The 11504-nt window shown below is 39.1% G+C and overlaps 1 protein-coding gene across 2 annotated transcripts; it reads right to left on the bottom strand.

The window, feature by feature from the left end:
* Positions 1–1465: 1465 nt before the first annotated feature.
* Positions 1466–9796, bottom strand: LOC139218049 (microtubule-associated protein RP/EB family member 3-like). 2 transcript variants are annotated; one of them, XM_070849584.1, is made up of 9 exons: positions 9710–9796; positions 6443–6510; positions 5800–5927; positions 5564–5709; positions 4233–4392; positions 4089–4130; positions 3081–3217; positions 2389–2535; positions 1466–1617 (listed from the first exon to the last, which is right to left on the bottom strand). In XM_070849584.1, the coding sequence occupies exons 3-9, from the start codon at positions 5918–5920 to the stop codon at positions 1549–1551; spliced, it is 822 nt and encodes a 273-aa protein (XP_070705685.1). In that variant the 5' UTR covers positions 5921–5927; positions 6443–6510; positions 9710–9796; the 3' UTR covers positions 1466–1548. The 2 variants fall into 2 exon arrangements, with proteins under 2 accessions (XP_070705685.1, XP_070705686.1); XM_070849585.1 differs by lacking the exon at positions 4089–4130.
* Between the last annotated feature and the right edge of the window lie 1708 nt (positions 9797–11504).

Below are 11504 nucleotides of genomic sequence, written 5' to 3'. Positions count from 1 at the left end.
CATGGCAGATAGCAAACACAACAATAAGGTTTGTTATTTTTCTTGAACCTCAGCTTTATTTCATTCCAGCAGTAACTCCAAATGATGTAAGTTGATCACATGGCTGCCATGGCAACAAAAGGTTAGAGAGGGTTTGATGTTTTGTTCTCTCTGACTGGTCCAACTACTGTCAATTACACTCAATCTGGCTGTCAGTAAATTAAACCACACCTACAGTTCCTTAGCAGCCACTGCGGTGGTTAACGCTTTGCAACAAAACTCAATTAAATAGCAACAGAAAAATAATGATAGCAGCTACAATGTTTAACTCAATTAACACAGTCAAACATTAGTTTTAGTAGTGTCTGTAGTCTTACGTGTTTTTGTTTTTCTTCTTTACATTTGTTCATTCATGGAATTCAAAGTCTGACATTTGTCTGATAAATAACTTTTACACTGACACCTCTCACTTGGCCATTGAGGAATTCAATGCAAATAAAAAACAAATTGCTTAAAACAAATCTACAAAATATAAAATAGCATCTTTCTATATCTTCCTGGCTGCAGCCAGTCACTGCATGTTGGCATTTTGGATCATTTCAGTCAGTTTGTTTCGCTACATTTAGTGCAACACCTTCTATTTCTCCAAAACCAAAACCACATATGTTTGTTTTTTTTTTCAGAAACTGTATAGAGCAGTTTAAAAAAGATAAATAAATAAAAACATAAATACATCATGCTGTCTCATAAACAAGCTGTCAGAACAGTTTCATGAGCAAACCCTCTCTGGTGGGACAAATTGATGAAGAGTAAAAAAATCGGTGAAGTTTTTACCTCGGAATGATGACTTCTTTATGCATGTACATGTGAGCAGTTCAAAGTCTGTGATATGTCTGCAGGGCTAAATGTGCGCTCATATGCGTCATCGTATGCAATATGTTCAAAATGTATGTGCAGGCTCTTTCCCTAAGGGGCTTATCACCATTTATAATCTCACTCTGTGAAATGTTCAGCCAAAATATCCTAAAACTGATCACAATGAGTGGGAAACATTGTGCATTTTCATATATAAACTTCACACAAACCCTGATGCATGTGTTTGTCTGTGTGTGGACACCAATCAAAGTGCATGGTAAGAGAAAGTGACCTGCCTCTTAAGACAGACTGATAGCACTGTTGGCTCCAGGCTGTCAGTGCTGGATTCCTGTAATCTCATTGCTAACCTTAAACCTTTTACAGACTGGCAGGCTGAACCAGCCCTGCAGTGCCACTCTTCCATCTGGTAACAGGTTAGAGTGAGTCGAGTAAGCCAAGCCAGGCTGCTGGGCCCGGACACGTCTGGGCTTAGTGTCCTTTGCTAGTAAGCGTTTGGGAGGTGAGGCTGTGCAACAAAGTCAACGTGGATATGGACAGCTGCAAACAAAACAGGAGACATAAGGGGAGGATATAAAAAATAAAATAATGGGGGAAAAGAGGGGGATTGTGACAATAATGATCAGGTAAGTTAAAGGGTGAGGGGTGGGGTGGTGGTGACAGGTTGATGAAGCTGGTGAAGAGGGGAAGAAGAGTTCAGAACTCCTCCTGGTCTCCCTGTGCCCCTTCGTCAATTTCGTCATCCTCTGGTGGAGCAAATCCCTCCTACAAAAGAAGGCTGAGGTCAGCATACAGCAGGATGAGCAGTCATTACATTCTGAAGGATTAAATCTCCTCTTGTTGGTGTTTGTGAGGCTGGTTTTTTTTTTTACTGCAACCTTTCCTGGCTCTTAGGAAGAGATATTCCCCCTGTGCCACAATACATCATTCTGCAGTGAAATTCAAGCAGTGACAAAGCAGGGCTCTTTCTACCTCAGTGAGATGCTTTTTGCTGCCTTGACAGTTCACTTTTAATTTAGTTATCATCTGTAACAGCTCAAGCACACTGTAGTCACAAATACTGAAATATTCTGTGATGGATCAAAGAGAAACTGCACAAAGAGAAAACACGCAGACCCTCCCCAGCAAGCACTTAGAGTGATTACAGAGCTGAAGCAAACCCTCTCACAGTCAGTCAGTCAAGTTAGAGTCAGCCTGATTTTTAAACTTATTAGAACATTTGATAACATTGATAACAACCTAGAGGGGAAAAGTCCTCCACTTCAAAAGAGCCCCCTGCTGGCCAGGGGATCGTATCACTGAGCAATTCCTGCGTCACACAACGATGCCCCACCACTTCAACATCTTTCAGAATTATGCATTGGGTGGAGTTAGGGGTGGGGCTACATTTTAATAAAGTCAAACTGTAAAGTTTACACACACAGGTACTCTTACATCTGATCTGTGCTAGTATTATTACATACAAGTAAACACTTTAAACGTGTAAAAGTTTCCACCCAAATGCAGGTGCTGCGTGTGTGCCTGGACTGTATCTACCTCCGTAGTGTACAGTGTATCCATGATTTTGCTGATGACTGGGTGGTTTTCATTTTCCTGGCAGATGACCTCAATGTCTCTCAGCTTTCCGAAGTAGAAGTCCCTCTCCTTCTCCAGTCCATCTACGGTCAGTTTCAGATCCAGCAGCTATGAGCAAAGATAGCCAGGGACAAAAGTGATAGAGAGGAAGGTCAAACACGCTTGTTGGTATGAGATAACTACATAACAAAACCGTTAAATAGCAAAAGGGTTAAAACTGTAATTAAAATACCTGTAAAAGAAATAACAGAGAATAAAGTCTGACTAAATATGGGCACACAGCACTACAAGTTTTTCAGGACAAAATGCAGCAGGTAAAAAATGACAAGGGAAAACAAAAAGCAGCAGTCATCCTTGATCCCAACAATTTCTCATAAGCTATTATTATTAACAGGAAAGCAAAGTGAAAATGTGTTGAGTAAGTCCTGTTTTTGTCGGGGCACAGTGACCTTGCTTTGTTACTGCACCATGAGAGAGGCAACCGGGACCCATTTGGTATTCTCAATACGGTGCTGGCTGTGCCAAAAAGGGCTCTCAGTCACCTTCATGTCATTTAATATGAGACGTGTGCAGCGAATCTGGTGCCCTGATGGGGTGCTGAGGGAGGAAGCTACAGTTTTCAGAATTGGCTGAACAGATCACAGCGAAGGTACCTGCTGGTTGAGCTCTACCAGCTCAGTGTCTCCTCCGTTGCGGGTCACGGGTGTGCTTCTGCGTGCTGTTGATACGTTGATCTGTCTTTGGGGGGTTGGAGCACTCTTTGGTGCTGTGGGAGACGTTCTCATGGGGCCTGGAAGACAGAAACACACATGTTTATATATGTCTATGCTTTTTTGGATGGATGTGTTTAGGATGTGTTGTTTTAAACAAGCCACTAGTTTGTGTATGTGTGAGATCAGAGATTTGCTTCACTTTAATCAGTGGAGCTGTCTACATTGTTGTTGCAATAGCTTGTGGTTTACTTGCATTATGTGTGCATGAATGTGAACCACAGCATCTTTTTAAGCAGTAAGTCTTTCTTTTTTAATTGTGTGTCAGTAAATGTTTGTATATTTAGCTGAGTTCTGTCAAACATTTCTGAGTTCACAAAAGTACTGTGGCTGAACAGATGCAGTGAAGACACCAAAGGAGGACTTGGATCTCTTGCTGTTGTGCTGCTGATTTGCTGCTTTTGCTTCAGGTAAAGAGTAGACAAAAAATAACTAAACCTGCTTCCCACCCTAAAACCTTTAAGTCAAGTTCTAACTGTCCACAAGCCCCTTCTAGAGATGAGGACAATCCAAAATGTCCTTAATATGCTTTTCTTTTCCTCAAATATAAAAATACAAAAGAAAACATGCGCACATGCACACACAGATTCATCCTAAATACAATGTCTTTGCAGTGTTCTTTGATTTTAGTTTCCTTAAAGAACAATTCTAGTATTTTTGCAGGTTTTACTGCAAATTATGTGTACTACCCATCCATCAAGTTTGAGTAGTGTACTGTCTGCACACAGTTTATGCACACACACACACACACACACATCAGAGCCTTAATACTGCCAACATTCAACCGGAATAGACCAACCCTTGAACCAAGTAACTCACATGAATGGTATTAAGACACTCAATAACAAGCACACAAACACGCAAACACATGCTCAATGCATGGGGTGTTACCTGAGCGAGTGGGTCTTTTAGGTTTGTGGATAATGGGTTCACCTGGGTTAGAGGTGGGGATGTGGTTGCGTGAAGAGGTGAGAGCAATGAAATGAAGAGTTTGAGTTCACACACAGCTGGATTGTGTGTGTGTGTGTATTGTACCTGGGTTGGGTGGAGGCGGCGTTCCCTCCTGGCCCTGCCGTGTCAGTAGAGGGTCATAGTCTTTCCCATCATAGTTGGCATCGAAGAACTTCTTAAACCACTGGAGGAACTCAAAGTTGTCCTGGAACTTGCCCTTCACCAGCCTCTCCACTGGGATGATCTGAGAGAGAGACAAAGAAGGAGACGGACGGTGTCAGAGGGATAAGGTGTGAGGAAGCATTTCACAGAATTGCTGTGGTTTATATAATGTCATTTAAACAGCTGCCAAGGCAACCCATGCATATGGATCTAAAAGCGATGCCAATGCTTAGACAGCCAGAAAAATCCCTGCAGTGGGGATAGAGGGACAAGCAAAATCCAATAACAGAATTTGGGCAAAACAACAGACTCTTTTGCAACTCCTATGCTGTGCTATGGTGTCTCTGACCAGAGAGCTTTACTGCGACAAAAGATCAATAATGAAAGTGTGAGGGGCAAATTCACATAGAATGGACTGCAGCCGCTGAATGAATTGCCCATCAATTTGAGTGCAATTTGTGCTTGTTTTGTATGTGATTACAATTACCCATATGGCAAAGTATACATGGTGGTTTTGTGCCAAGAACACAGGAGGCAGGACGATGGCAGAGACATGGAGAAACATGAAAAATTCAGACTGACAAAGTACAAACATATTCCTCAAAATTCAGGCAAGAATTCAAATATGACAGAGAGACACTATATTTGGAGTCAGTCTAAGTAAGCACAGCCTGTAAATAATAATATGACATTATTATCATAATTATGTAATTATTAATACTGTCATGGCATCCAAAGGTAGTCCATGGTGGTTTTCAAAACACACTCAGAAATCAACGTGGTGAAGCTTTGAATAATTCATTGTACAAAAGAAGGGTTACATGAAGTCCATAATTTCTATTACACTCTAAACACACTAAAAAAAACTAGGGGTTAGCGGGAAAAGAGATGAAGTGGTCAAAATTGGCGCTAAACCACAGCCTCGTCCTGTCTGACAGACTGACTCTAGTTACCATCAACTCTCTGAAGACACTAATAATTGTCACTAATGTATATTAGTATTGGTGTTTGTGCATTTTGAACTTTGTTTTGAAATGGGGCTCATACGTATAGAAAAGGGTCAAATAAATGCAAATAGCAGCACAGCACAGCGACGCTATTTGCTTAGCAGCACAGTTAAGGGGACATTTCCCCTGTTGCAGGTGCTTTGAGAATTACATGGCTTCCTTTTGTCTTATTTGTGCAGACTTACCTGGAGCAAAAGCTGCACAAAACTCATGTGAATTTTCCTCTGAGTGTGTGTGTGGTCTCACCTTGTCCACGTTCATTCTCTTGAATGCAGCCTGTAAGACCTTGAAATTGTGGATATATTCATGTTCCAATTTAGCGTTGAACTTGACTTTCTTCAACAATATGCACCCTGGAAACAGCATGTCCATGAACTGACAGTAAGCGCTACCTATGATAGAAACATACACACATTTACTGTTAGAGCTTAATGAACATCTTGAATTCAATTAAAAGACATTTTTTAAAAAACTGTGTTTACCTGAACCAAGCTGCTCGATCTTTGTGTACGTGAGCTGTAGAGAGTCGTTGACCCATGCCAACATGTCATGGCGACTCAGGTTCTCTATGGTCATAGAGGTGGAGTAGACATTCACCGCCATCCTCCTGCTGCACAAAAACACACACAATCGCCAGCTGAATGACTGATTTCTGATACTTTTGATCAGTGGGTATACGTAACTTCAGATAAACAAGCACAGAAATAACAACAAGCACACAATTCATTTTAATCATTTTTCTTAAGATAAAAAAGCTACACAGTTATGAACAACAGACTCAAACTAACCTCTTTTACTACATATGCAAAAATCATCAGTCAATCAAAGTCATTAAAATAATCAAATGTGAGAGAGCGCCTTTTATTTGTCGAGTATATCATTCAGCATGTAATAAAGTAAAAAACAGGCCTTTATGTGGTCATTTTGTATAAACTAATGTCTGCTATATTGTGATGTGTGTTGTTACCTTGATATGATATGAATAACAAATATCATGATTTCGGTAATATCTTACGGCCCTAAAAGAAACTATAATGTCTATTAGGCTAATATGTGAAATGTGCTTACTTGACTGCTTCATGACCAGGAAAAACATTTAAAAGCAAGCAAAGACACTTTACTCACCTGCACTGTGTGTATGTTCGGTGTGAACTGTTCAAATAGGGTTGTGGTGGACCACCTTATAGAAAGACCTGGGAACAGAAACCAGTATCGTGTGGGATATCAGTCGTGCTACCATTCATACTGCACTCTGAAGATAATCCATACACCAGCGTTTCCCTCAAAGGTAACTGACTTTTATCTTTGTATACGTCCTTTAAACATGACTTTCTCCTTAACTTCTTGCTCAAGAGCACCTCCACAGGGTTACAAGGAGAGACAGCAGACAAATCAGCAGCCAGTCACTAGTTCAGTCTCTACACCACTAATCTCTGCCCCAGTTAATCCTTTTAGCCCAGGTCCAACATGCTGTAACATATCATACTTCACAAAGGCGGCTGGGATCACTAGCAGGTGTAGAAAAACCAACACAGCTACGATTCATCACGCTGACAGCTTGAGATAAGGAAAAATCCAACAGCTCCAAAGCATTTCCTGCCTCCAAAATAAACACCATGCAGGATGTCGTGCTGAACAATCACTTCCTGACCGCAGGGCTTCACAGAGGTGTCCAGCACCCAAATGCTGCTCAGTCGGTTCTGGCTGGTAAAGCTGGTAAAGTTATGCCAGTTTTTTTTTTAATTTTGTTTTATGATTTTGTTTAATGAGTCCTTTCAGCCCACAAATCTACTTTGATTAATTTGTAGGTTAAAATCAAAGTCACTAGGGATTTATTCAAAAGTTTAAGCTGATTCTCAACTAGAGCTGATCGATCTATTAATCAACGATCAAATTAATCGCCAGCTCACTTAATTACCTATTAATCAGTTTTTTTCTGAAGGAAAAAATTCTAGAATTAGAAGAGAAAATGTCTCTGAGTCCAGTCCAGCTTCTTCAGTGTGAATATTTTCTCGTTTCTTTACTCATCTATGACAGTAAAATATTCACATGTCTCCATGGGCTTTGGGTTGCACATCAGTGCAAACGACTATCTATTAGGATTCCCTGCTGCAGTTCATCTTGTATGACTGTAAAATGAATCTCTATGGGTTTTGGACAAGAAGTTTGAAGGTGCCACCGTGGACTCTGGGAACTCTGGGACATTCAATCAACAGGTACGAACATCGAGAAGGTACTACTGTATCTGGCAGATTCATTGATGATAAAAACATCTCTAGTTTCAAAAGCAATGCATCTGTTTATTATTTCTACAGTGATTTATAATAACATGCATGGTTAGACCCTAAAATACAACGTAATTCCTAAAAGTTTGTTTTTTCCTCCTGTTCCTGCTACCGAAATTAAGATACACAAATCAATAACCCATAAAGTATATTAAATTTAAGTTTCTCTTAAACGCTCAGAGTATTATTTAATGGTGGAATTTGGCTCGTTTTAGAATAGCTGCTCTTGCATCTTATCTGGACATTATTTATTCCCTTTTATAGTGTGTAGTATGTGACAGCATACCACATATGAGATTAGCCTGTTTATCGTGTTTATAATGCAGTTATTGTTGTAACTGGAGCTGAAACAGTTGGTCATTTGAGGGTGGATGGGCAACTATTTTGATAAATGAATATCTTTGGGTTTATGACTGTTGGTCCTGTAAAACAACAAACTAACTTTGTCAACTTTGGCTTAATAATTAACGGATTAACAAATAGTGATAATATCTGTGAGTTGCAACTCTGTATGGAATTGTTTTGTTCTTTAAAACTATTAAAAATTGTGGTTCTATCAGAAAGTAGTAGTAGAAAGTACTTCTGATGACAGTTGCTATCAAAAGCAAGTGTTTGATACAGTATGATAAAAACACAGAATTTGGTGCAACACAAGCAACATTAACACAAACATTTTCAGTCAGACTATTTGCACTGTACTGCTGCCATACTTTAGTATCAACAGATTGTTCAACTGTTGAATAATTAACAAGAACACGCTTCTGCACACATAACACCTCCAGAATTATAACGTTAAGTGAGGGACAATATGGACGAAATAAAATGATATTTTAGACAAAACATCCAATGTGCTCTTCCAGAAAAATAGCAGCTTCTTGTAATTTTATTATTAACTCTGAAGTCAGACTCTCATGTCTGAAATTGGGCTCATTGATTGTCTTCATTAATGAACATGATAGGGGACAAAGACAGTTCATACAGTCATGAACTGCTCTGGTATCAGTATGAACATATAAAAATATATATTTCACATTTACAAAATGAGTATTAAAGGGAAACATCTCTAAAATAACCACTGATAGGTACATTTACTTAAGTGCTCTACTTAAATACAATTTTGAGGCACATCTACTTGTTACTTTATACTTCTGCTACAATACATTTTGGAAGCCAACATTGTACTTTTTACTCCAACACATTTAATTAACAACGTTAGTTAATTTCATATCACTTCATATCCATATCATTAATAAATCAAAATAGAAATCAATGAATACATTTCTGATATATTGTCATACTCAGCTACAACAATCATAGTAATCTAGTAATACAATTCTGTATAATAAGAGTTTTGACTTCTAGTGGATAAAGTATATTATACTGCTAATATTTCTATACTTTTATTTAAGTACGTTTACTTGACTTTTTACAAACAGTATTTTTACTGAAGTAAAAGATCTGAGTACTTCTTCCAACGCTGATAATAAGCAATATTCTAAGTGAACCTCCTGCACTTAATTAGTCAAAAAGAATGCACCTAAGTCTTTAAACATGTGTTAAGTATCATTTGCGCAATAGTAAATGTGTTTAGGATGATAACTACTGCGTATGGCGATGTTCCCCTCCTATAAATTGACACATTAGCCCGTATAACTCGTGTAAACTCCACTTTTCATGACTAATTCTCGGGTGTTTTGACAGTTGACGTTCCAGCCGCGGTTGGTACGACAGGCGCTGCTGCCAGCCGCTGTGTGACTGGACTGTAATGCTGCTAGCTCCTAGCTAACTACTTACACTGCTAACGCTGGTTGCGACTGGCTCTTACTTAATTTCGTAGACTTTCCATCTGGCTGAATCTCACTCCAGCGATATAAACCAACTCAAAATAGACATGAGTGTAACTGAAAACGGGACTTTCTTCAGCCTGACGTTACCCCCCTCTGAAGGCCTGTTAGATAATACACACGCACAGCGCCAATGACTGAATAACTGTCACCTACGGGACGGTGCAAGTATTTATAAGACGTAAATCAAACAAGCCCTCAAATAAAAAGATGTCAAACGTAAAGAAGCACATTTTAAGTTAAGTTGAGTTATTATTACTCACTGAAGTGCGACAGCGTCCCTCTCCCAGCCGTCCCGTTGTGCCTGATGATGGGCTTTTCCGTTGCTAGATCCCCAACCGATGCCTCGGTAAGTTGCGCGAGACTGCTCTCACCTAAGCCGCTGTTGACGCGCTGCGCATGCGAAGAGCAGTTGCAGGATTTTGACTGTACTTGCAGTGAAACTGATGTCCCGTGAGCGGCCATGTTGGAGAGAGAGGGGGTCCAAGGCATGGATGTAGAAAGAAAACAGTAACGAGTGCGGCCCACATAGTGCTTCTGCCTCCTTACTTTGAATGAATGAAAGCATCAAGATAAATGATCAACCGTGTATTAAAATATACTTAAGGTACAAAAAGGAACTGAATTAATTATGCAGAATGACCCTTTTCAGAATAAAATACATTCCATCTATCTATAATCTAATTGTTGATTTATATTTTGTCTTAAGCTTAATTTCTACAGTAGCCTGTGATTAAAGCTCTAAAATAAATGTAGTGGAGTATAAAGTGTACTTCCCTCTGAAATGTTGCGGTGTAGAAGTATAAAGTAAAATGACATAGAAAAGTTAAGTACAAGTACCTCAAGATGTACTTAGTTACTTTCCACAGCTGAGTGTCAGTGGATGTACGTTACGTCTTTGCTTCATATTTAGGCCTTATGATTCAGCACAGTATGCGATAGCAGAGCAATCTATTATTTTTGTTTATTTTAATTAAATTTTTGTATTATAATGCAAATGCAAAGTTTTAGCCTGTAGTGAGTATTTGAGCTGTAATTTGCTGTCCAGTGTGATCCAAACCTGCTTTACTAAGTCAAGTAGGTGAACCCAAGGAGCTACCAGTGACTTAATCCAGCTACAGTAACGATATATAATAAAGAAAATTGTGACAAACCCATTAGAATTATTTTTCCCATTTTCCAGTCACATTTAATATTTTTCCTTTATTTTAATATGAAGAGTTAAATATTAATTTATACATTCATTCATTAATCTATTAATTAATCTATTAATCAATTTAGTATGTTGTTTAGTATGTTTGGTTAATCAACTGTAACCAAACATTTCATATCATTTTAGAAACAATAAGTTGCACATAGAGGAATCAACATGTTATTTTTCTCACTTTATTCTTTTGCCATTACTCTTGTGGTAAGAAACAAGCAGCCACTTACAGATTCAACAGGTTCACTGTCCAACACGACAAGAATCTACAAACACACACACGGTCACTGACCAGTCACAGTGCCTTCAAAACAACAAAACTATCCAACAAGAAAAGAACGTCATCGTAGGTAATTGTAAAAAAACAGCACCAGTTGTTGTGAGCCTGTAGCGTTCAGGAGATTTCACTCCTCTGTCTCCATGTGGTGCTCTTCATGCATGGGTGTGGGTGTGGCACGGGTGATTCACATTGGCACATTTATTCTTTCAACTAAAAAAAAACAAAACAAATATCCTAAATATATAGTTCACAGACAAGAAGACGCGATCATGTATAAATATAACACTGCTAGGCAGGAATGAGACATCATCAGGAGGTGAGAGGGTCAGTGGTTTTCTTCAACCTGTGCAGCTCAATCTTCCTGCTCTGTGGAGACACACTGCTCTAATATCAATCCCTTTTTCTTTTCCTACAAAGAGGGACTTTGCTTTCACAATGCAGTCCGTGAGATGCTACTGAAACACAATGACATCACATGATTTCTGTCAGTTACTTTCGGGACAATCTGTGGCCTCATTTATCAACTGTGTGGACAGAGACTCTTAGTGCAAAGAATCATCATTATTGTATATCG

The sequence above is a fragment of the Pempheris klunzingeri genome, chromosome 18, assembly GCF_042242105.1.
Source record: "Pempheris klunzingeri isolate RE-2024b chromosome 18, fPemKlu1.hap1, whole genome shotgun sequence".
In the NCBI taxonomy this organism is placed as follows: Eukaryota; Metazoa; Chordata; class Actinopteri; order Acropomatiformes; family Pempheridae; genus Pempheris; species Pempheris klunzingeri.
Note: the sequence above shows the minus strand (reverse complement) of the source record. Positions and strands in the feature narration are given on the sequence as shown.

Excerpts from the sequence above, each read along its gene's own strand:
- LOC139218049 (XM_070849584.1), bottom strand. The coding sequence starts at position 5,920 with ATGGCGGTGAATGTCTACTCCACCTCTATGACCATAGAGAACCTGAGT. Across the intron at positions 2,536-3,080 it reads TGGTAGAGCTCAACCAGCAG|CTGCTGGATCTGAAACTGAC; the intron begins GTACCTTCGCTG and ends CTTTGCTCATAG. Across the intron at positions 1,618-2,388 it reads ATACACTGTACACTACGGAG|GAGGGATTTGCTCCACCAGA; the intron begins GTAGATACAGTC and ends CTTCTTTTGTAG.